This window comes from Gallus gallus, chromosome 33 (assembly GCF_016699485.2).
Source record: "Gallus gallus isolate bGalGal1 chromosome 33, bGalGal1.mat.broiler.GRCg7b, whole genome shotgun sequence".
In the NCBI taxonomy this organism is placed as follows: Eukaryota; Metazoa; Chordata; class Aves; order Galliformes; family Phasianidae; genus Gallus; species Gallus gallus.
Window position 1 is genome coordinate 1787948 of NC_052564.1, and position 25775 is coordinate 1813722.

Here is a 25775-nt window from a genome sequence, read left to right on the forward strand (position 1 = left end):
CCTGCCCACACCAAGGGGGTTGGAACTGATGTCTTTAAGGTCATTTTCCAACCCAGGCCCTTCAAGGATTCGTGATTCCTGTCACTCAGGATCCTTTTGCTTAGGTATTTATTCCCTGATCACGTCCTCTATCACCAAGGGCACATCTGCCTTGCACCCACATTTCCCACCTGTCTCTGACACGTAGTATTCCGAGAGCCCCAGTCCCAACTAATAAACAGTGAGGTGAGGAGAGGACAGGACCAAGACTCAGAGCAGGAGCTCACATGCTCTGGCAACTCACTGTGCACATCTGATCTGATCCATAGAAATCCCAGCTCCTGTGGGTCCACGAGGGATCTGAATCCCATTCAGCCCCAGGGTTTCCATCTAGTGATGAGATGCCTGTAGTGCTTCAGCTGAATCAGTGCTTGCACAGGAATCCACCCCTCCTCTGTACTTCTCTCTGTGTTCCCTTTTGGTTTACAGCAAACACGCTCTGGTATGACTAACCTATGTCTATAATTGGTCCGTGTCTTCTGGACATCTGGTGGTTAATGCAGCAGATTTTTCCAAGTACAGTCACGATGCTGTTGTCTTCAGGACTGTTTGCCATGGAGATAACCCGGGACATCTCAGGGGGATGAGTGGGGAGGAAAAAATGACACCCTCTGCTGCTGATCTGGGCCTGTGCTCCTGGGACACAGGGAGCTCCTACAAGGGGGCATATCTGCACAGAGACAGCTGTGCCTAGGAGCAGATCCTCTGTACAGCACAAAAGTACGGGGACATGATCCTGCAGGTGGCATAAGTTATAAGGAAAATGAGCGTGAGCGGCTGTGAGCTCACTGGAGGAAGATTGCTCACAGCTCTTGACAAGGTAAGTCTCTGGCTACAGGCAATGCAGACACTTTTATAGAGGATCACTAAATTAGAGACAATCCATAGCAGGCTGAAGACACACCATGTTTCCTAGTCATGGAGATGATGTGCTTCATCTGATGGTTTCCATGCTGCAGTGTCAGAGCACAGCCCTGAGGCAGCGTGCCCCAGGACGGCTGCAGGCTGTGCCTTTTTGGGTGCAGCCGGTGCTCAGGGCTGTGGTGCAGAGCAGGGTCACTGCTGTGCCCCAGGGGCTGTATGCCGGGGCAGGGACTCTGCCACCTGCCAGGCTCAGCACTCAGCCTGCCCGGGGAGCTGCACTACTCGGGACTTTCCACTGTGAAGGCTTAAGGAGGGATTTTCCGCCATGTTTTCTGCTTCCTACTTCTAGTGGAGGGTAATGGTGTAGAGTGTTTGAGTCATCTATTGAGAATCTTCAAGTACATTCAGTCTCTTTACTTTCTGAAAGCAGATATTTACTTTGCTGAAGTCATTGAGGTACTCTTTTGTTCCCTTTTCACCTGTAAACATGAACATGCACTTAGGTAATGTTCTGCAGACAGGATGGGTTCTGAACAGCAAATAGGAATGCAGCCAGAGCTCCAGTAGAGCAGAGCAGCATCTCCCCAGGCACGTGTCCATCGCCCTCTGCAGTGCACAGGGGCTGAGAGTGACTGCCTTTGGCTGTGGGCAATGTAGTCTGTGAGGCTGGGAAGAGTTTGCTTTCCCTTAATAAGATGCCACCACTGGCACACATCTCCTTGAAGTGTCCCTGAGAGCTGTGAGCTGACCTCTAGGGTGCCAATTTTTTCCCACAGGATCGAGATCAATATGCAGGGATGAAGGGGAGAGATGCTATATGCAAGGAAATGCTCCGGGGTTGGTGAAATGAATGTTAGGTGTTGTTTGCCAGATGTGTGTTGATGAGACCTTGCTCAGGACCCCTGAGAAAGGGTGAGCATTCCATGATGGGCAGTGTTTTCCACTGCTCTCAGCAGGGTCTGCATTCTTTTCAAGGTAACATGGGAGGGCCTGGGAGAACATTCTCCCTTTGAACAGTTGCATGTTCAGAGTGTGTGGAAACAAGCCCAACCCGCTCCCCTTATCTTGAAATAAGCAGCAGAGAATCCCTTTGCCTCTCAGCTCTCTCTGCCATTCACGATGTGTGCGGCAGAACTGCTTAGGATTTCTGACTTAAACACTTCCTGGCCGTGGTGAGTGGGACCAGACTTTGCAGGAAAAAAAAAAACATCATTAAAACTTTTCAACCCCCCTATTTCTGGCATTTGTAATGCAGATGCTGTCATGCACTTCTGCATTAGAAATGATTTCATCTGACAAGTTCTAGACAGAAACATCACCACAGCACCATCACGTTCCCATGTACACACAGGGACAAGGCAGATTCCTTGAGAGAAATAGCGGAGAGGTGCTCATGGCAAAATCAACCGCATGAAATGTAGCTCAAATCACTGACCACAGTGAACATTTCAAACATGGAATGCCTTGTCACTAAGTTTCCTACTCCTTGGACAGGTTCTTGTGCCCACAGGTCCTGGTGCCCAGAAGTACCAGATGCCCAACAGCAGCTCCATCAGCGAGTTCCTCCTCCTGGCGTTGGCAGGACACGCGGCAGCTGCAGCTCCTGCACTTCTGGCTCTTGCTGGGCATCTACCTGGCTGCCCTCCTGGGCAACGGCCTCATCAGCACAGCCGTAGCCTGCGACCACCGCCTGCACACCCCCATGTACTTCTTCCTCCTCAACCTCGCCCTCCTCGACCTGGGCTGCATCTCCACCACTCTCCCCAAAGCCATGGCCAATGCCCTCTGGCACACCAGGGCCATCTCCTACACAGGATGTGCTGCACAGGTCTTTTTCTTTTTCTTCTTCCTGTCAGCAGAATATTCCCTTCTCACCATCATGTCCTATGACCGCTACATGGCCATCTGCAAGCCCCTGCACTATGGGACCCTGCTGGGCAGCAGAGCTTGTGCCACCATGGCAGCAGCTGCCTGGGGCACTGGGCTTCTCAATTCCCTGCTGCACACTGCCAACACATTTTCTCTGCCTTTCTGCCAAGGCAATGCTGTGGATCAGTTCTTCTGTGAAATCCCCCACATCCTCAAGCTCTCCTGCTCAGATGCCTACCTCAGAGAAATTTGGCTTCTTGTGGTCAGTGCTTCTTTATCATCTGGGTGTTTTGTTTTCATTCTTTTCTCCTATGTGCAGATCTTCAGGGCTGTGCTGAGGATGCCCTCTGAGCAGGGACGGCACAAAGCCTTCTCCACGTGCCTCCCTCACCTGGCTGTGGTCACCCTGTTTGTCAGCACTGCCTTCGTTGCCAATCTGAAGCCCCCCTCTCTTTCCTCCCAATCCCTGGATCTGATGATGGCAGTTCTGTATTCGGTGGTGCCTCCAACCCTGAATCCCCTCATCTACAGCATGAGGAACCAGGAGCTCAAGGATGCAGTGAGGAAAATGATATCATGGACTCATTTCAGTAGGGATAAACTTCTCATCTGTCTCTGGAAATGATTCACGGTCTTCTCCATCATGGGTTTATTTGATGTTCCTTTCTGTTTATACTATTTATTTATTTTCATTAATAATTTCATTTTTATTTGCTGTTCATATATATGTTTGTGTGTGTAATAATCATTAGTGGTAATCATGTTCCTATACATGTGTTTGGATTCCTTCCACTTCTACTGAGGCATCACCCTGCTCTCTTTCTTCTGGAGCCCATATGAACTCTGGGTCAGTGCTGACTCTCCCACAGCCACTGTGTTCCATCTCTGTCTCTGCAGGCAAATGAGATGCCAGCAGGCACTGTGGAGTTCATATAGGCTTTATTAGCAATAGCTATCAATATATTAGCCTATACATCGATAGCCAATATATTACGTTAGCAAAAGGAATCAGTGTGTTCTCATCCTATAACTTCCCAGTTTAGTTTCACTTGGTGGGTGAACAGCCCTGTCTTTATCAATGATCCTGATTCACAGAAGCACTGAAATCACAACGGACTGCTTCTTTCTTTGCCTCCACCAGGTGCAAGGACTTGTTCTTGGGCTTGGTATAAACTGTTTGAAGTTAGAGTGCACCAAGATAGAAAGTTGCTGATTGTGGCAAAACACGCAATGGAAATTTGCTAAAGTGGGGGAAAAGAGCTAAAAGGTGTGCCAGGGTGCCCCGTGATGAAGAGGAAGATGAAATAAAGGGAAGGAAGTAGGAGCTGTGAGAAGGAGTATGTGTGGTGTCAGGGGCTGTGCTTGGGGGCACATCTCCGTACCTCTGCAGGCACGCTGCCCCACACAGTGCCTGCACAGAGCTGCCAGGGGCTGCCTATGGATCAGTGGGGTCGGGCTGTCCTGCAGAGGGGAAGGCACATGAAGACACCGTGTTGCAGGGCTGGGACCCCAAAAGCACCCTGGAACTCAGCGCCCAGCTGCACTGTGCTCACCTTGCCTGGCTCCCAGGTGCCCCCCATGCTGCTCTGTCACTGCCCCTCCTCAACAGGACAGGGGAGAAAACACAGTTACACAGTTCCTGGGTTGAGGCAAAAAAGCACTTTATTCTTTCCTTGCTTAATACCCACTGACAACAAATTGTGTGTGTTAATGGCTGTGCATCAAATGCAGGTTTCTCTGCACACTTTGAAACTGCTATTGAATTCAGCCTCTCTTTCACCTTAGTATATTAATTGAAACTACAGTTAACCCACAACACATTTGACTAATATTTTGTATATTTTAATAGATTTCCAACACAGAAATCTGCTCACAGTCAATAAGGATTTAACATACCTCATATTCCTTATTTATTTTATTCTTGTTTACTGTAATTGAAGTGATTTGCTATATTTGCATTTCATCTTTGTTGTCTCACCTCCTGGCCTCCTTTCCTAATATTTATCACTAACTTCCTAAATTACGCCTGTGTAGCAGTTAGTTATTTCTGTTCTTGCTGTCACACCCAGTCTGTTGTGTCACTGCAGCTCGGGTTACGATTGACTTGTGAATGCTTTGGTCATTGTTGAACTCCAGACCATTCCAATAACAGCTCTCTGAATACCGACGTGAAGGTTGCTATGTTACAGAAACACACTTATCTACCAGGTGCTAGCTGTAAGCAAATAAGTAATCTAATAAACAATTCCTTTGTGTGTGCAGTAAGAAGATTAATTTTACCGTAACACAACCTTAGCCCTAAGATTTAGAGTTCTGCTTAGCTCAATATTTTCAGGATCTAAATGGGAAATCAGTATTTTCCCAAAGCTTCATTACATTTTGTGGTTCTTTATGGTCAGAATGATAATGTGAACACTTTGACAATGCATCAGTTACACAGACTGGTACAAAAATCTACCAGGAATTCTGAAAGGCCTTTGGCATGGTCCCTCATCACATCCTTATCTCTGTGGAGAGATGTGTGAGATGGATTTGAACGGCGGACAGTTCACCGGATAAGAAATTGGTAGAAAGGTCACAGCCAAAGGACTGTTACCAAATGACATTTACCAAATGGGTCTCTGGGAAATGGGCTCCACCAGGTGGAGGTCGATCACAAGTGGTGTCCCCAGGGGTCAGCCTTGGGACCAGAGCTCTTCAACACCTATCAGTGGCATGGATGATGAGATAGTGTGCACCCTCATTAAGTCTGCTGATGACACCGAGCTGCGTGGGGCAGTTGGCACGACAGAATGAAGGGGTGCCATCCAGAGGGACCTGGACAGGCTTGAGAAGTGGGCCCAAAGAAACACCATGAGGTTCAACAAGATCAGGTGCAAGGTTTTGCACTTGTGTTGGAACAATCTCAGATATGAGTACAGACTGCGAGAGCTCCTACTTGTGAGAAGCCCTGCGGGGAAGGTCTTGGAGGTCCTGGGAGATGGAAACGTTAAAAGGAGTGCTTGCACCCTGAGGGGCCAACTGTACCCTGGGCTGCATCAACAGAGGGGTGCCCATCAGAGTGAGGGAGGGCATTGTCTTCTCTAGTCAGCTTGCACTTGTGCATGGCATTGCTCTGACCCATGTATTCATGTGAACATCCTTGCACATGGCCTTGTTGATCTTGATGAGGTTCTCACAGACCCACCTCTGCAGCTTGTCATGGTCGCCCTAGTGGCATCCCTTATCTTTACTGTGTTGACCACATCACAGAAATTGGTGTCACCACAAACTTGCTGAAGGTGCACTCAACAGCACTGTCCAAGTCAGCAACAAAGAGGTTAAATAGCACTAGTACCACTTGAAAACCCCTGAAAAATACCATTCTCTCCACACAGCCACTGAGCTGTTGTCCACAACTCTGGCTGAGACCATCCATCCAATTCCACATACAGTGAGTGGTCCATCCATCAGCTCATGCCTCATCCCTCTCTCTTCAGAGAGAAGGGTTTCATACAGGGCCATATCAAATGTCTTCCACCAGTCCCGGTAGACGGAAAGTGCCATCATCTCACAATCTACCCTCCAGGCAGTGTACCAACCCATCACATCCTTTTAGCCTGACAGCTGACCACACAGATGAAATCTCACCATAAACTTGCAAGTCACAAGCCTGATGCTGACCTTTCAGGCAGACATGTCCAAGTTATGCGCCCATCATGTGCTAACGGGCAAGGGATGTGAAAACAAGGACCCAAGGCCTCTTCCTGTATGCAGGCAATCAGCTCTCAGGCTGAAGGGATCTTTCAGTCAGCCTGCCCAGCTGGTGCCTTCTGCTGGCTTACCAGAGACAGGGGAATGACCATGAGCTGCATTCCTAAAGGTACAGAGCTCAGCCCTGAATTCAAGGCTGTCCTATTGGCTACTACAGAAAGAATGTCTTCCAAGGCTCTTTTCCAGCCTTGTTCCTGCTGCAGGTCTGTCACCTCCAGAGACAGGAATAAGCTCTCAAACACCATCTCAGCCACATGCCTGTTCCAAGGTGGTGAGTTCTGCTTGCACAAGTGACCTCACCTCAACATATCTATCCCTGCCTTGTGGCCCGTTGCTCAGCACTAGGGCAGCTCTGGTGGGCACTGCCGGTTGCCGCTTCCCGTTCCACCCCAAGGAGCTCTACTCTACTGCATATTTCTTGTCTCTCGTCTTCCACGTGGGAAGGGATTGGAGCATGGTGGGGAAGCGACCCAAGGCTGGGGTCGAAGACTCAGGCCTGCAGCCTCCCCTCACTATGCAGATGGATTCTTCTCCCTGGGCCCACTTCAAGACTGGCAGAGTGGTGATCTGTTCGGCTTGACGGGAAGGTGCCGGGACTGAGCGCTTTCGAGGAGGGCTGACGAGCACTGAACTGAGGGACAGAACCGATGCGCAGAAATGAAACTCTGTAACCACAGGGTAGTAATAACACAGCTATGTTTAATGAGCACTGCACACATGCTGGATGCAGAGGGGATATTGCCACCTAGCTTGCATACTGGAGGGCAAGAAAAGCACCTACTTAAAGAGCAAGCTGCAAACATATGCATTCTATGTCTAAGAAAAGGCTGGTTTATTGCAATGTGTCCCCAAAATGAGAGTTGTACACATGTACAGTGGTCTTTCTGATGAAGGTGGTTGTGTTATTTTTTTGGGCTTGGGGTAGGATGGGGGACACTTGGCTGGCTCTGGTTGGTCGTCCCATCAGCCACAACTCTGTTCAATAATCTGCTGATTTAATTAATTTGTGGTTTTACTGTCTGACCCTGCTACCTTGCATTCTAGACATAGGATAGTTAATGATGTTATTTGGAAAAATGGGAGACCCACTGTCTATGCTAACTGTCTAAGAATGTAGAAAAGCATCTGTTATCAGCAGCAATACCTTGATTTAGCAAGTTCAAGTTAACTTGAAGTAAAGGGTGAGTAAATACTGTAGAAAAGTGTGAGTAAACCCAGAGAAAAGTGTGAATAAACTCAGAGTAAAGTGTGAGTACACCTGGTGTAGTGTGTGACTAAACCCAGAGTAAAGTGTGTGTAGACCCAAAGGAAAGTGTGAGTAAAACCCAGAGTAAGGTGTGAGTACACCCTTAGAAGATTATGAGTAAAGCCTGGTAAAGTGTGCATAAACCCAAAGCAAGGTGAGAGTAAACTCAGACTAAATTGTGAGCAAAACCCAGAGAAACGTATGAGTACACCCGGTGTAGAGTATGACTACATGTGGTAAAGTGTGTGTAAACCGAGAGTAAACTGTGGGGAGACTTGCTGTTTAGTATGGGAAGACATGGATTTATGTGATCAAACCTGGACTGAAGTGTGTGTATACCCGGACAAAAGTGTGGTGCAGTGTGAGTAAACGCTGAGAAAAGAGAGATCAAACCTGGAGCAAAGGGTGAGTAAAACATTGGTACAGTGTGAGAAAAACCCAGAGTGAAGTGCGAGTAAAAACCGAGAGAAAACTGTGAGTAATCTGGAAGTAAAGATAGATAAAACCTGGAGTAAATGGTGAGTAAAAGCCAGAGAGAAGTGTGAATAATACCAATGCAACATGTGAGTAAAACCAAAGTAAAGTGTGAGTAATACCAGGAGAAAAGTAAGAGTAAACCCAGAGTAATCTGTGACAAAACTCACAGTAATCTCTGAGTAAACCAAAAGAAAAGTGTGAGTAAACTGGAAGTAAAGTTTTAGTAAAGATGGAGTAAAGTGTTAATAAACATGGAGTAAAGTGTGTGCAAAATACACAGTAAAGTGTGAGTACGCCCCAAGTAGAGTAGTGAGTGAACCAAAAGTGTGTGCAAACCCAGAATAGAGTGTTAGTAAAACCAGGAGAAACGTAAGAGTAAACCTAGAGTAATGTGTGAATAAAACATGAGTAAAGTGTGAGTAAAACCTGGAGAAAATTCTGAGTAATGTGTGGGCACACACAGAGTAAATTGTGAGTAAAAATGGAGTCAAGGGTGAGTGAACCTGGAGTCAAGTGTGAGTAAAAACCTGAGTAAGCTGTAGGAACGCACGGAGTAAAATGTGAGTGCACTCAGACAAAAGAAAGAGTAAATCCAGAGAAAATGCGGAGAAAAGTGTGACTTGTCACGGAAGTGTGGGTAAACCTGGAGTGAAGTGCGAGTAAAACATGAAGCAAGGTGAGAGTACACCTGGAGTACCGTGTGAGAAAAAACAAGAGAAAAGTAAGAGTAAACACGGAGTAAACTGTGAATAAACTTGAATTAAAGTCTGAGTAAGCCTGGAATAAAGTCTGAGTACATCCTGAAGTAAGGTATAAAGTGTCATGAAGTAAATGGTGAGTAAAACCATGTGAGAGGTAGATGGTATTTTTGCAGTGGAAATTTCCAGTCACAAAGAAAGCTGCTGAACTGAGCAAGGTTGAGACTGGGGCGTTCCAACCTGGGTAGAATTGGCACAGGCAATACTAGGTAGGGTAATTATATATGGCAGGGGAGAGTCCGGTACAGGACAGAACTACTGGGCTGATTGTTGAAAATATTGTCCTCCTAGCACCATAAAAAGTGCAGAACACACCTAAAAACAAAGGGTTGGTAACAGACACTGTATGGAAATGTCAGGTAGCACCAGTGTGAGAAGGTTGTGAGCCTGAGACGCTTAACCAATGAGTGCCAGGAGAGGCTTTACCTGCATCGGACCCAGGGTATATAACGGGATGGATTTCTCTGACTAGTTGTGCAATTTCTCCCTTGTCAGTCGGGGGTGTGCGCCCATTACTGCACTAATGAATAAACTGCTCTTCACAGAGATCTTGGCCTGATTAGAGACTGTTACCTTGAGCATGTTTCTCACATAGATGTACAGGTGTGCCATCCTGGGCTGAGAGTGAGCAGGCAATAAACGAATCCATCAAACACAAGTTTGCAGTCAGAACTTCTTCCAGCACAATGGGAACACTGAGAACAGAGCAAGGCCATCTCATTTTTCACAGGACTCTCCTCCCCCAAGCCTCCAGCCTTCTATCAGTTGACACGGCAATGCTCTTCCAAGCCTTTGAGACAATTCCAGGCACACCTCAGGCAAAGTGTTTCTCCATGGTCTGCTATGTAATGCAGGACCTGAGGGCAGACACAACTGCATAGAGAAAGGAGCACAGCGTGGTGCTGCAAAGAGAGCAGCACTGAAAAGACCCCGTCCTGCTGCTGCCCATGGCCGTGGCTCCAGGCAGCTCCCGCAGACAGCAGGGCTGCAGCTCCGTGTGGCAGTTGGGCTCTTGGTTCCTGCACCCTCCTGTGTGCAGGGCTGCTCTCTGGGATCCAGAGGAGGTGGGAGCAGAGATCAATGATATTCTGGTGATTACTTTATCTGGGTTACTTTTGTCCGTTAGGACTGCAGGACAGAAGACAAAGGTAGAAAACAAAAAAGAAATGTGATGAACAGTATCGCATCATTGGAATTAAAATTACCATAGGAACAACAAAGAGGGACAGAGGTAAAAGAGAGAAAATAAAGGCAGTCTGAGCTATTCCATTTTACTCATACTGAAGCAATCTATCTCCAAACAGTTTCCTGAGAGCATCCTTGAGCTCCTGGTTCCTCATGCTGTAGATGATGGGGTTCATGACTGGAGGTACCACTGTGTATACCACTGTCACCACTAGGTCCAGGGATGGGGAGGAGATGGAGGGGGGCTTCAGGTAGGCACACATGCAAGTGGTGACAAACAGGGAAACCACGGACAAGTGAGGGAGGCACGTGGAGAAGGCTTTGTGCCGTCCCTGCTCAGAGGGTATCCTCAGCACGGCCCTGAAGATCTGCACATAGGACACAAAAATGAAAACAAAACACCCAAAAAAGATTAAGATACTAAATATGACAAGTCCAAATTCCCTGAGGTAAGAACCAGAGCAGGAGAGCTTGAGGATGTGGGCGATTTCACAGAAAAACTGATCCACAGTATTGCCTTGGCACAGAGGCAGGGAAAATGTACTGGCAGTGTGCAGCAGGGAATAGAGAACTCCACTGCCCCAGGCAGCTGCTGCCATGGTGGCACAAGCTCTGCTGCCCAGCAGGGTCCCGTAGTGCAGGGGCTTGCAGATGGCAACGTAACGGTCATAAGCCATGATGGTGAGAAGGGAATATTCTGCTCCAAACAAGAAAAGAAAGAAAAAAAGCTGGGTAGCACATCCTGTGTAGGAGATGGTCCTGGTGTGCCAAAGGGCATTGGCCATGGCTTTGGGGAGAGTGGTGGAGATGCAGCCCAGGTCGAGGAGGGCGAGGTTGAGGAGGAAGAAGTACATGGGGGTGTGCAGGCGGTGGTCGCAGGCTACGGCTGTGCTGATGAGGCCGTTGCCCAGGAGGGCAGCCAGGTAGATGCCCAGCAAGAGCCAGAAGTGCAGGAGCTGCAGCTGCCGCGTGTCTGCCAACGCCAGGAGGAGGAACTCGCTGATGGAGCTGCTGTTGGGCATCTGGTACTTCTGGGCACCAGGACCTGTCCAAGGAGTACAAAAGTTCAAGTCAGAGATTTCTGTGTGGAAAATGTTCATTCAATCACAATGATGTGAGCTACATTTCATGATGCTGAGTTTGCCTGGAGGGCTTCTGCACTTTTTCTCTCAAGGAAACAGTCTTGTCCCCGTAGATACAGGGAAATGTGGTGTTTGTGTGAGGGCAAGTTTTCTTTACAAAATGGGTCAGATGAAGTAACTTCTAATAGAGAGGTGCTTGTAAGCATCTGTGAGCTCAAAGCCAGAAATATGTGGGTCATAAAAATAAATTTTAGTGATTTTTCCTCTGTACTCCCTCCTCTCACTCAGTGTGTCCATGGAGTGTTTGCTGAATTGAGAAATTCTGAGTGCTCCTTGTGCACTCAGTATGAATGCCTATGAGACCCGAGAGGCAAAGGGATTCACAGCTGCTTGGTGCGGAGTAATGGAGATGGTTGGGCATGTTTCTAATTGCTCTGAGCTTGACAAGTTGGAAGATGGAGAATGGTTGCACCCCCATAACACTGTGAAAAGAAGTCAGACCCTGATGAGAGCAGGGGAATCTACTGCCCCTCACTAAGTAGTCAGCATTTCTCAACGTACTTCAGCAATGCCTCATCACCATACAACATGCAAACAACACCTAATATTCATTTCACCAACCTCACAGCATTTCCTTGCATGTAGAAGCTCTTTGCTGTTGACAGCCCCTTTTAGATTTCTGCCTCCAGTCTTTTTCCCATCCCTAAGATTAGAAAGAAGACAATCCCTGCGTTGCCTCGCCTCAAACAGAGTGCCCTTGGAAACACTGTGGTGTGCAGCGTAGCTGTGATCCCCCTGCCCCAGGAAGCAGCTCTGGCAGCAGAAGGCCCCTGCCCTGCCGGGGGGCTCCTTCCCCCCACACGTCTCCCCGCAGCGCCCTGGGCAGCTCCCCGGGCAGGCTGAGTGCTGAGCCTGGCAGGCGGCAGAGTCCCTGCCCCGGCACACAGCCCCTGGGACACAGCAGGGACCCTGCTCTGCACCACAGCCCTGGGCACCCGGCTGCACCCCTGGCTGAACAGCCTGCATCCGTCCTGGGACACGCAGCCCTCAGGGCTGTGCTCTGACAATGAAGCACAGAAGCCCTCATCTGGAGCTGGTCATTCTCCACAGTGAAGAAACATGGAGAACCTTCAGCCAGGTATCTAATGGGATGTCCCAGAGTTAGTGATCTCTCCAGGAAAATCAGACTCATTGCCTGGATCAAAAAACTTACCTTGTCAATGATAGTGAGAAATGCACCTCCAGCGAGCTCTCAGCCTGCTATTGTGCCACACAACGCGTAAGCTCTCTTCCTTCTCTCCTCCCCATCTCCGGATGGTCATGGCCCCAGCCCTGCTGTGTGGTGCTCAGGAGCTGCTCCTGGGCACAGCTGTCTCTCAGCAACGCTGCCCACTTATATCAGCTCCCTGTGTCTCAGGAGCCCAGCCCAGCTCAGCAGCAGAGAAGGAGATTTCCTTCTCCTCACAGCTCTCCCTGGAGATATCCATGGCCCTCCTGTGCTGAAAGCTCTGGCAAGACAGCACAGTCATCACTGCAGAATGTACTTCAAAGTCAGATCCACTAATCAACATGTCCAGAGGATTCCAAAAACATGGATGTTCCTAACAAAAGTAGTTTGACCATGAGAGAAGGAAATGCCAAATCTGGAAACCTCTGCTCATGACCTGTAACAAAAATGACAAACAGACAAACACAGGGAGGGATGGACTTCCCCTGTTCTGGTCAGTGGTAGAGCTGAGGCAGCGCAGGCATAACATTATTGGATCGTACAATGGCTTAGGTTTGGGGGGACTTTAAAGGGCACCTAGTTCCAAGCCCCCAGCCATGGGCAGGACTACCTACCACCAGATCAGGCGGCCCAGGATCCCATCCATCCTGACCTTGAATGCCTCCAAGGATGCGGCACACAAAATGTCTTTGAGCAACCTTTTCCACTTCCTTTGAGTAGAAAATTTCTTCCTAATAGTTAAACTAAATCTCCCCTCTGTACTTTAAGCCATTTCCATTTGTCTTATTACTGTCACACCATCTCATCGTAGCCCTAGGGTTCGTCATCTCATCCCCTGATGGAAAACCTGGGACTGAAATGGGATCAGTTCCCGAGAGATCCATGGGAGCCGCGAGTCCTCTTAGTTGAGTTCCAGTGTGTACAGTGAGGTGTCTGTGTGTGAGCCCCGCATCTGAATGCTTGGTCATTATTCAGCAGGGACTGCATTGCTCACACAGACACACTCAGTGATGCCCAAGGTGCCTGGGGTGATCCTATTTGTGTGCTGGTGCTTGTAAAGCGTGGTGGAAAACCTCTGAGATAGACACCTCCTTCCTGAGCATCAGCTGAGGGTTAGAAGGGAATTATTCTTGGCCATCCTAAATGCCACCACAGCCCTGTACTGAGGGCACCCAGTGTGCCTTTTGTATCTGACCCCATGGAGCATGTTGTGTTATTCCGCTGACCAAATGGATGAGCTCACAACAGAAGAGCCAGATCTTCCTCTCTGCTGTCTTTGTCACACTCTGCCATTCAAGGCATTACAAAGCAATGGCACATCTACATTCTTTCACTGATGACACCTCAGTATGTTCGAGGCTCTCATTTGAGTGGCATCAGAAGTTGTCTTGGGTCATGCCAGTTCCCAGTTGTCAGGAAGCTGGCAGATGTTCTTCCAGTTTGAAAGAAGAGCAAGAAAGATGAAATCAGCAATCACAGACCTGACAGTCTCAATCCGGTGCCTGATAAAATTATGGAGAAAATGATGCTGGGAGTTACTGAAAACACTTGAAAGACAATTCTGTCATTGGAAACAGCCAACACGAGTTCATGAAGGGAAGGTCCGGTTGAGCTTAAAGTCCTTTTATTAAGCTGTCACCCATCTAATTGATGAAAGGAAGCCAACTGATGTTATTGCTTAGGATTTCATATAGGATTTTAATACTGTTCCTCAACGTATGCTTCAGGACAAAGTGTCCTGCAAAGGGCTAGACAGAAACATAATACGATGGGTGAGCATATGGCCAAGGAGACGGGCCTGAAGGATTTCAGCAAATCAGGCTGGTGGCTGGCCACTAGCAGGGTTCCCCAGGGCTCCATTTAGGGCCACTTCTCCTTAAAGTTTTCATCAGTGGCTTGCATGTAGGACCAGAGGATGTTCTGAGCAAGTCTGCTAACGATGCTGACTTGGATGAAGCTGTTGCCTCCACTGAGGGTGGAGAGGACTAGCAGAGAGATGCGGACAAGATAGAGATCTAGACAACCACCAACCACATGACGTATAACAAGAACAAGTGCCAGATTCTGCACCTGGGGAGGGTCAACCCTGGACATACACACTGACTGGGGGATGGGACACAGTCGTGCTACAAGGGGTTTGGGGGTCCTGGTTGAGCGAAGGTCATTGTCCCTCTCTGTTCTGCACTGCTGCAGCCTCACCTGGAACACTGGGTGCACTGCTGGGCATTGCAGAACATAAAGGACATAAACTATGGGAGTGTGTCCAAAGGAGAGCACTGGACGAGGACCCCAAGAAAGGAGTTACAACACCAAGATTGCTAGAATTCAAGGAGCATTCAGACAACACTCTCGATGATATGGTCTTCCTTTTGGGTGGTGGTATGGAGGCAGAAGTTGGACTTGATAATCCTTGTGTGTCCTTTCCAGCACAAGATATTCTAGGATTCTATGATAGTGAGTACAAGCATGATGATGATGTTGGAGTCACTGTGCTGTCGCAGTGGATGCGAGCTTACTGACACCTGAGTCATTGTGTTGTCTCGGTGGTGTAGTGAGCACTGATGTCAGAATTACTGAGTTGTGGCAGTGGTCAGGATTACAGTGATGTCAGAGTCTCTGTGCTGTTAAGGGGAGACAAGCTCAGTGAGTTCAGCACCACTGTGTTATATCACAGCTGGTATGAGCACAGTGGTGTTGCAGTCAGTCAGGAGCTCTGCATGTGGGTGAGCATCAAACAAGGCATCCCCAGAACCAAATGCTCCCAGTGAGGAAATGGTGCCTCCAGCTTGGGCCTGAGAGATCTGAAGTTCCAAGTTTTATTGTCACTGACTGCTTGTTCAGACTGGGCCCTTCTCACATCCCACAGTCCACAGGACAAACAGCCCAACCAAGACTTGGGCCTCACAGCATCCTTGCACCCCAAGCAGAGCCTGGGAGCTGCTGTCCCCTTGTCTTTCATTTGACCTCATACAAGCCTGCATCCCACTGCCCCAGGAAGGGCCCTGAGCCAGCATGAGGGACAGGATCTCCCTGCCAAGGGTCTGGGGATCAGGGCTTGGCCTTTCTGCTTCATAACACAAAGGAGGCTTTTCTCAGCATCACAGCCACCATCCCAGTGCCTTTGCCTGCCTGTAACCATGGCTGCCAATTATCTGCTCTAACAAGTCCCTGGGGAAGCTTGCTTGTTAGTGGCCCTCAGTGGGGCCCATTAATACTCCAAGACACTTCTCTGATCCTTCTGACTTGGTCTTCTTGAGCACTTTGTGCAGTCTTCTCTCTGCACTGGAGGTTGATGGACTCAGCAGCAAATGCCCCCATGGGCACATTACAGCCTAAGAAGCCCTCCTGTGCCTTGTGCCTTCCTGTCATCTTCTTCAGGTGTTCAGAACTTGCACAACAAAATGAAAAGTTATCGGGAGAAAGCTTAAAGAGGAAGAGTCCAACGGGCATTTAAGAAGTCTCCGTATTTAGTTATTTATTTATGGTCAGGTAAACAATAAGTTAAAACAAAACTTGGCAATTGATACAGATCCAGGATGTTCCCTAATGAGTTTTGCTCTGTCACTCTTGTGGACTAATGTCCTCTTCAACTTCCCCACCCCATTTTTACTCCCGTTGGCCCCATGGGACTGGCACCACTTTTCCTCACATCACTCTTCTCCTCTGGAGTCACCCGCTCACTGTTAAACCTCCTTTGCACCAACTCCCACTGGCTTTCCTCAGAGAACCAGATGCACATGGGCAATGAAGGATTTCTCTATTTTGCAAACAAACAGAAGGAAACGTGATGCAATTGTATGAACAGAAAAACACAGTGATCAACCGCATGCCCTGTCCAAGCCGCAACTACTGACTTCCGTCTTTCACAGGAAATATCTGTACAAGAAATGAGTTAGACAGAGATAGGAAGGGGTAGATATAATCACAGTGAATGAGTTGACAAGAGAGTCCATCAGACTTTGGAGAGATGGAGCAGGTTCCAGTAATCTCCCTGAAGGTCACAGATCAGCCAGAGAGTTGGGAGGTTTCTGAGTGAGCAATGTGCAAGGGATGGGGATACGTGGAGAGCAGTGGGAAGAGCATGTGTCCATATGGCCTGCTGAAATCATGTCCTTCAGCATGGTCATGTATTAAGGAGAGCTGGAGACCCCTGGAGGATGAGGGACATGAAATACGCAGCAGGGTAGAGCAGCGGTGGACGCTGGGCATTAGTCACAGGGCATTGGCACTGGCTCCGCTGTCTGTGTCCCTGTACCTGAAGACATCTTTCCTGCAAACACAGCTCTGGAAAGCACTGTCCATTCTGTAAAATAAATTATAATTATAAAAATTACATAAAATTGCCTCAAAGTCTGGTGTTACAACTTAAAAAGAAAAAGAACTTAGGAGTATTTCTGAACTTGAGAAGTGCGTTAACACATTTTTGCTCATTTCTATCTTAGTCTTCGAACTTTGCTTCAGTTTTATTGACAAGAACATCTTTCAGCCTTACAGATTCAAAAAGAAAAGAAGATCCATTTGTGTCTTGCACAGAGCCTGGAGTCCCCCTCAGAATTTCCCTGCCCAGAACCTTCTGTGACAGCTCTCAGTCTTTGCACTGACAGAGTCACACTGTGGTTCTGATCTGTCTTCGTGCTCTCAGACCTTGTTTTCGATGGTCACATGCAGCACAGGATGCTTCTTGCTCTGGAAACATCTGCTCTCTTCCCATCAGCAATAGGCCATGAGCACATGGGATCACATGCTATCCCAGGCTGGAAGGAAACCTGGGGGATGTCTGCCGTCCAACCCAGGACAAAGAGGGACAGACCAAGTTGTTCAGCATTTGCACCTGATGCATTTTGAAAACCTCCATGGGCAGAGACTGCAGAGCCTCACTGGGTGACCTGACATCAGACATTTGGAACGCACTCCAAGCATTCCTAAGATCATGATGTGGGGCATGGAACAGGTGTGGAACAGGAATCACAAAGAAATAGTGGGTGACACATCCCTGGAGATGTTGAAGATGCTGAGGGCCCCAGGCATCCAGATCTACCGGCTGACAGCCCTGCCCACACCAAGGGGGTTGGAACTGGATGGTCTTTAAGGTCATTTCCAACCCAGGCCCTTCAAGGATTCTGTGATTCCTGTCACTCAGGATCCTGTTTGCTTAGGTATTCCCTGATCACCTCCTCTTTCACCAAGGGCACATCTGCCTTGCACCAACATTTCCCACCTGTCTCTGACACGTAGGATTCCAAGAAGCCCAGTCCAACTAATAAACAGTGAGGTGAGGAAGGAAAGGACCAAGGACTCAGAGCAGGAGCTCACATGCTGGCAACTCACTGTGCACATCTGATCTGATCCAGAGAAATCCCAGCTCCTGTGGGTCCGTGGGGAGCTGAATCCCATTTCAGCCCCAGGGTTTCCATCTAGGGATGAGATGCCTGCACTGCCTCAGCTGAATCAGTGCCCTGCCCAGGGGAAGGCCACCCCTCCATGTGCTTCTCTGTGTGCCTTTTTGTTACAGCAAACACTCTCTGGTACAACTAACCATGTGTCTGGAATAGGTCACTGTCATTTGGTGGTTAATGCAGCAGATTTCCAAGTACAGTCACAATGCTGTTGTCTTTCAGGAGCTGTTGTCCATGGAGACTCAGGGCCATCTCACGGGAGATGAGTGGGGAGGAAAAAATGACATCCTCTGTTGCTGATCTGGGCTGGGCTCCTGGGACACAGGGAGCTCCTACAAGTGGGCAGTGCAGCAGAGAGACAGCTGTGCCCAGGAGCAGCTCTTCTGCACAGCACAACAGTGCTGGGGGTGCGTTCTGCAGATGGCATGAGGATAGAAGAGAAAAGTGTGAGCAAGCTGTGAGCTCACTGGAGGAAGATTGCTCACAGCTCTGTTCAAGGTAAGACTCTGGCTACAGGCAATGCAGCCACATTTCCTGAGGGATCGCTGAATTTAAAACAACCCTGAGGAGATCAGGCTGAAGACACACCGTGTTTGCTTATTGTGGAGGAATACCTCCTTCAATTTAGTGTTTCCATGCTGCAGTGTCAGAGCACAGCCCTGAGGGCTGCGTGTCCCAGGACGGCTGCAGGCTGTGCAGCCGGGGGTGCAGCCGGGTGCCCAGGGCTGTGGTGCAGAGCAGGGTCCCTGCTGTGCCCCAGGGGCTGTGTGCCGGGGCAGGGACTCTGCCGCCTGCCAGGCTCAGCACTCAGCCTGCCCGGGGAGCTGTGCAGGGCGTTGCGGGGAGAACTGCCCTGCACCGCTGTTGACCTTCCACTATGAAGGCCAAAGGAGGGATTTTCTGCCATGTTTTCTGCTTCCTGCTTCAAACAGAGGGTAAAGATGTAGAGGGTGATAGAGAAAAAGTTTAACTGTGTTGGACTACATCTAGTGAGAATCTTCAAGTGCATTCAGTCTCTCACTGTAAGCAGATATTTACATTGTTGGACTCACTGGGGTTCCCTTATGTTCCCTTTTATACCTGCAAACATGAACATGCACCCAGAGAATGCTCTGCTAACAGGATGGGTTCTGAACAGCAAATAGGAATGCACACATTCTGGGCTGTTGTCTGTAAGCACAGACATGTACAAGACATGGAACAGGGAAACATCTCCAGCAAGGAAAATATGCAGGCAACAGGGTTATGATCAGGGAATGAGAGGAAAGTAAGAACAGCAATTTTTTTCCAGAGGAAGAATTCACCTGAAAAATCCATACTACTCCCTTCAGTACGGACACCTTCCTCTGAGCAAGCTCCCACCCAGAATGCCTCTGCCCTCATGGCCATGGGGTTCAATGCATGAACCACCTCCTGTGCAGCCAGAGCTGCAGCAGAGCAGAGCAGCATCTCCCCAGGCACGTGTCCATCACCCTCTGCAGTGCACAGGGGCTGAGAGCCACTGCCTGGGGCTGTGGGCAATGCAGTCTGTGAGGCTGGGAAGGAGTTGGCTTTCCCTTAATGAGACGCCACCACTGGGACACATCTCCTTGAAGTGTCCTTCAGAGCTGTGAGCTGACCTCCAGGATGTAAGTTTTTCTCACAGGCTCGAGATCAATGTGCAGGGACGAAGGGGAGAGATGTTATATGCAAGGAAATGCTCTGGGGTTGGTGGTTTTTTGCTGGATGTGTGGCAATGAGACCTTCCTCAGGACCCCTGAGAAAGGGTGGGAATTCCGTGATGGGCAGTGGTTTCCACTGCTCTCAGCAGGGACTGGCTTCTTTTCAGGGTAACATGGGAAGACATTCTCCCTTTGTCTCCAAGAGTTGCAAGTTCAGAGTGTGTGGAAACAAACCCAACCCGCTCCCCTTACCTTGCGCTAAGCAGCAGTGAATCCCTTTGCCTCTCAGCTCTCACTGCCATTCAAAATGTGTGCAGCAGAACTGCTCAGAATTTCTGACTTCATTGAACACTCCTTGGCTGTGGTGAGTTGGACCAGACTTTGCAGGAAAAAAAAACATCATTACAACTTTTATTTTCAACCCATGAATTTCTGGCACTGGTACGTTCCCACGTCCACAGAGGGACAACGCTGCTTCCTTGAATGAAAAAGGGCAGAGGTGCCATGGCAAAATCAACCACATGAAATGTAGCTCACATCACTGACCACAATGAACATTGCCCACATGGAATGTCTTGTCATTAACTCTCCTACTCCTTGGACAGGTTCTTGTGCCCACAGGTCCGGGTGCTCAGAAGTACCAGATGCCCAACAGCAGCTCCATCAGCGAGTTCCTCCTCCTGGCGTTGGCAGACACGCGGCAGCTGCAGCTCCTGCACTTCTGGCTCTTGCTGGGCATCTACCTGGCTGCCCTCCTGGGCAACGGCCTCATCAGCACAGCCGTAGCCTGCGACCACCGCCTGCACACCCCCATGTACTTCTTCCTCCTCAACCTCGCCCTCCTCGACCTGGGCTGCATCTCCACCACTCTCCCCAAAGCCATGGCCAATGCCCTCTGGCACACCAGAGCCATCTCCTACGCAGGATGTGCTGCACAGGTCTTTTTCTTTTTCTTCTTCATCTCAGCAGAATATTCCCTTCTCACCATCATGTCCTATGACCGCTACGTTGCCATCTGCAAGCCCCTGCACTACGGGACCCTGCTGGGCAGCAGAGCTTGTGCCACCATGGCAGCAGCTGCATGGGGCACTGGGCTTCTCAATTCCCTGCTGCACACTGCCAGTACATTTTCCCTGCCTCTGTGCCAAGGCAATGCTGTGGATCAGTTCTTCTGTGAAATCCCCCACATACTCAAGCTCTCCTGCTCAGATGCCTACCTCAGAGAAATTTGGCTTCTTGGGGTCAGTGCTTCTTTAGTATCTGCGTGTTTTGTTTTCATTGTTGTGTCCTATGTGCAGATCTTCAGGGCCGTGCTGAGGATGCCCTCTGAGCAGGGACGTCACAAAGCCTTCTCCACGTGCCTCCCTCACCTGGCTGTGGTCTCCCTCTTTGTCAGCACTGCCACATTTGCCAATCTGAAGCCCCCATCACTTTCCTCCCCATCCCTGGACCTGGTGGTGACAGTGTTATACACAGTGGTACCTCCAGTCATGAACCCCATCATCTACAGCATGAGGAACCACGAGATCAAGCAAGCTCTCAGGAAACTCTTTGGACATATATTGCTACGGCATCAGTAAAATGGAAAAGCTCGGACTGCCTTTATTTCATCTCTTTCGCCCTCACTCCCTCTTTGTTGTTCCTATGGTAATTCTAATTCCAATGAATCAGTACTGTTCATCACATTTCTTTTTTGTTTTCCATCTTTGTCTTCTGGCTGGCAATCCTAATGGACAAAAGTAACCCAGCTCTTTGAATCAATAAAGAAATCACCAGAATATCATTGATCTCAGCTTCCACCTCCTCTGGATCCCAGAGAGCAGCCCTGCACACAGGAGGATGCAGGAACCAAGAGCCCAACTGCCACACAGAGCTGCAGCCCTGCTGTCTGTGGGGCTGCCCCTCACCGCCCGGTGACCGCTCCCTCTCTGCTGCCTTTCAGTTGTGCTGCTGCTGCTTCCCTGGAGCCACGGCCATGGGCAGCAGCAGGACGGGGTCTTTTCAGTGCTGCTCTCTTTGCAGCACCACGCTGTTCTCCTTTCTCCTTGCAGTTGTGTCAGCCCTCAGGTCCTGCGTTACGTAGCAGACCGAGGAGAAACACTTTGCCTGAGGCGCGCCTGGAATTGTCTCAAAGGCTTGGAAGAGCACTGCCATGTCAACAGATGGAAGGCTGGAGACTTGGGGGAGGAGAATCTTGTGAAAAATGAGATAGCCTTGCTCTGTCCAAAACGTTCCCATTGTGCTATAAGAAGTTCTGACTGCAAACTTGTTTTTGATGGATTCGTGTATTGCCTGCTCACTCACAGTTCTGGATGGCACCCCTGTAAATCTATGTGAGAAACACGCTCAAGGTGAACAGTTTCTAATCAGGCCAAGATCTCTGAGAAGAACAGTTTATTCATTAGTGCAGTAATGGGCGCACACCCTCTACTGACAAGGGAGAAATTGCACAACTAGTCAGTGAAATCCATCCCATTATATACCCTGGGTCTGACACAGGTAAAGCCTCTCCTGGCACTCATTGGTTGAGTGTCTCAGGCTCACAACCTTCCAACGCTGTTGCTACCTGACATTTCCATACAGTGTCTGTTACCAACACTTTGTTTTAGGTGTTTTCTGTACTTTTTATGGCACTAGGAGGGCAATATTATCAACAGTCTGCCCACTAGTTCTGTCCTGTACTGGACTCTCCCCTGCCCTATGTAATTACCTGGCCCAATATCGCCTGTGCCAATTCCACTCAGGTCGGAACGCCCCAGTCTCAACCTTACTATGTTCAGCAGCTTTCTTTGTGACTGGAAATTTCCACTGCAAAAAACACCATCTACCTCTCACATGGTTTTACTCACCCTTTACTTCATGACACTTTACACCAGGTTTATTCACACCTTACTTCAGGATGTACTCAGACTTTATTCCAGGTTTACTCAGACTTTAATTCAAGTTTATTCACAGTTTACTCCATGTTTACTCGTACTTTTCTCTTGTTTTTATCACTCCATAGTCCAGGTGTACTTTCACCTTGCTTCATAGTTTACTCGCACTTTACTCCAGAATTACTCACACTTTACTCCAGGTTTACTCACACTTCCATGATTAGTCACACTTTTCTCCTCATTTTTCTCAATCTTTACTCAGTGTTTAACTCAAACTTTGGGTTCATTCATGCACTACTCAAGCTTTCTTCTTAGCTTTTTCCAGGTATTACACACACTGCTCACCGGGTGTACTCACACTCTGTTCCAGGTGTACTCACAACTTCTTTCAGGTTTTACTCACACTTTACTCTGGGTTTACTCACACTTTACGCCTGCTTTACTCTGACTTTACTCACACTCTGTGCTGAGTGCAGTCACACTCTAGTCCAGCTGTACTCACACCTTACTCCGAGTTTTACTCACACTTCACTGAAGGTTTGCTCACACATTATACAAGGTTTACTCACACTTTACTTTATGTTTACTCACACTTTACTCCGTGTTTACTCATACTTTACTTCTTGTTTACTTATACTTTTTGGAATGTTTACTCACACTTTCCTCAAGGTCTACTCACTTTATACTTAGTGTTTCAATCTCCCTCTATTCCAGCATTACTCACACTTTACTCCAGGTTTACTTAAACTTTATTTTGGATTTTACTCAAACATTATTTTTGGTTTCTTCACACTTTACTCTGGGTTTACTGTTTCTTTTCTCTGGGTTCACTCACAATTTACTCCATGTGCTCCTACAGCTTACTCAGGTTTTTACTCTCCCTCTACTCCAGGTTCACTCACACTTGATTCCATTTTTACTCACAATTTACTCTGTGTGTGCCCACACATTACTCAGCATTTTCTCTGGGATTTACTCACACTTTACTCATGTTTTACTCACACATTACTCTAGGTTTACTCTTACGTTTCTCCTGGTTTTACTAACACTCTATTCTGGGTTTGCACACACTTTTGGTTCAGTCACTACTCTACTTCGGGCGTACTCACACTTTACTGTGTATTTTGCACACACTTTACTCCATATTTATTAACACTTTACTCCATCTTTACTAACACTTCTAGTTTACTCACACTTTTCTTTCAGTTTACTCAGAGATTACTGTGGGTTTTGTCACAGAGTACTCTGGGTTTACTCTTACTTTTCTCCTGGTTTTACTCACTCTCTACTTAGGTTTTACTCACATGTTGCATTGGTATTATTCACACTTTTCTCTGGCTTTTACTCACCGTTTACTCCAGGTTCATTCACTCTTTACTTCCAGCTTACTCACAGTTTACTCTGGGTTTTTACTCACATTTTACTCTGGGTTTTTCTCAGACTGTACCAATGTTTTACTCACACTTTACTCCAGGTTTACTCCCTGTTTACTCAGGGTTTACTCACACTTTACACCACACTTTTGTCCATGTATACACACCCATCAGTCCAGGTTTTTTCACACTTAAATCCATGTCTTCCCATGCTAAACCGAAAGTCTCCCCACACTTTACTCCCGGTTTACACACACTTTACCACAGGTTGTCATACTCTACACCGGGTGTACTCACACCTTTCTCTGGGTTTTACTCACACTTTCCTTTGGGTCTACACACACTTTACTCTGGGTTCAGTCACACACTACACCAGGTGTACTCACACTTTACTCTGAGTTTCACACTTTTCTCCGGGTTTACTCACACTTTTCTACAGTATTTACTCACCCTTTACTTCAGGTTTACTTGAACTTGCTAAATCAAGTTATTGCTGCTGATAACAGATGCTTTTCTACATTCTTAGACAGTTAACATAGACAGTGGGTCTCCCATTTTTCCAAATAACATCATTAACTATCCTATGTCTAGAATGCAAGGTAGCAGGGTCAGACAGTAAAACCACAAATTAACTAAATCAGCAGATTATTGAACGGAGTTGTGGCCGATGGGATGACCAACCAGAGCCAGCCAAGTGTCCTCCATCCTACCCCAAGCCCAAGAAAATAACACAACCACCTTCATCAGAAAGATCACCGTACATGTGTACAACTCTCATTTTGGGGACACACTGCAATAAACCAGCCTTTTCTTTGACATCTAATGCATATGTATGCAGCTTGCTCTTTAAGTAGGTGCTTTTCTTGCCTTCCTCTATGCAGGCTAGGTGGCAATATCCCCTCTGCACCCAGCGTGTGTGCAGTGCTCATTAAACATAGCTGTGTTATTACTACCCTGTGGTTACAGAGTTTCATTTCTGCGCATCGGTTCTGTCCCTCACTTCAGTGCTCGTCAGCGCTCCTCGAAAGCGCTCAGTCCCGGCACCTTCCCGTCAAGTCGAACAGATCACCACTCTGCCAGGCTTGAAGTGGGACCCTGGGAGAAGAACCCTTCTGAATAGTGAGGGGAGGCTGCAGGCCTGAGTCCTAGGCCCCAGCCCCGGGCCGCTTCCCCACCATGCTCCAAACCCTTCCCACGTGGAAGACGAGGGACAAGAAATATGGAGCAGAGTAGAGCTCCTTGGGGTGGAACGGGAAGCGGCAACCGGCAGGGCCCCCCAGAGCTGCCCTAGCGCTGAGCAACGGGCCACGAGGCAGGGATAGATATGTTGAAGTGAGGTCACCTGTGCAAGCAGAACTCACCACCTTGTAACAGGCATGTGGCTGATATGGTGTTTGAGAGCTTATTTCTGTGTCTGGAGGTGACAGACCTGCAGCAGGAACAAGGCTGGAAAAGAGCCTTGGAAGACATTCTTTCTGTAGTAGCCAATAGGACAGCCTTGAGTTCAAGGCTGAGCTCTGTACCTTTAGGAATGCATCTAACGGTCATTCCCCTGTCTCTGGCAAGCCAGCAGAAGGCACCTGCTGGGCAGGTGGATTGAGAGATCCCTTCTGCCTGAGAAGCTGATTGCCTGCATACAGGAGGAGACCTTGAGTATGGGTTTTCATGTCCCATGAACATTAGCAAATGATGGGCACATAACTTGGACATGTCTACTTGAAAGGTCAGCTTCTGGCATGGGACTTGAAAGGTCATGGTGAGATTTCATCTGTGTTGTCAGCTGTCAGCCAAAACAATCTGATGGGTTGGTACACTGCCTGGAGGGTAGATTGTGAGATGATGGCACTTTCAGTGTACCTGGACTGGTGGAAGACATTTAATACTGCCCTGTATGAGACCTGTATGAATTGATGGATGGACCACTCACTGTATGTGGAATTGGGTGGATGGTCACAGCCAGAGTTGTGG

General features: G+C 48.3%; 3 protein-coding genes across 3 annotated transcripts in view; 2 read left to right on the plus strand and 1 right to left on the minus strand.

Moving 5' to 3' along the window:
* The window catches only part of LOC107049234 (olfactory receptor 14A16-like), a 164388-nt gene that overhangs the window by 69686 nt on the left and 68927 nt on the right, over window positions 1-25775 (plus strand).
* Window positions 10278-11213, minus strand: LOC121107979 (olfactory receptor 14C36-like). Its single transcript, XM_040654624.1, has one exon. It carries the CDS (start codon window positions 11211-11213, stop codon window positions 10278-10280), a length of 936 nt encoding a protein of 311 aa, XP_040510558.1.
* Window positions 20203-21138, plus strand: OR14J1L16 (olfactory receptor 14J1-like 16). The gene has a single exon (XM_004950049.3). It carries the CDS (start codon window positions 20203-20205, stop codon window positions 21136-21138), a length of 936 nt encoding a protein of 311 aa, XP_004950106.3.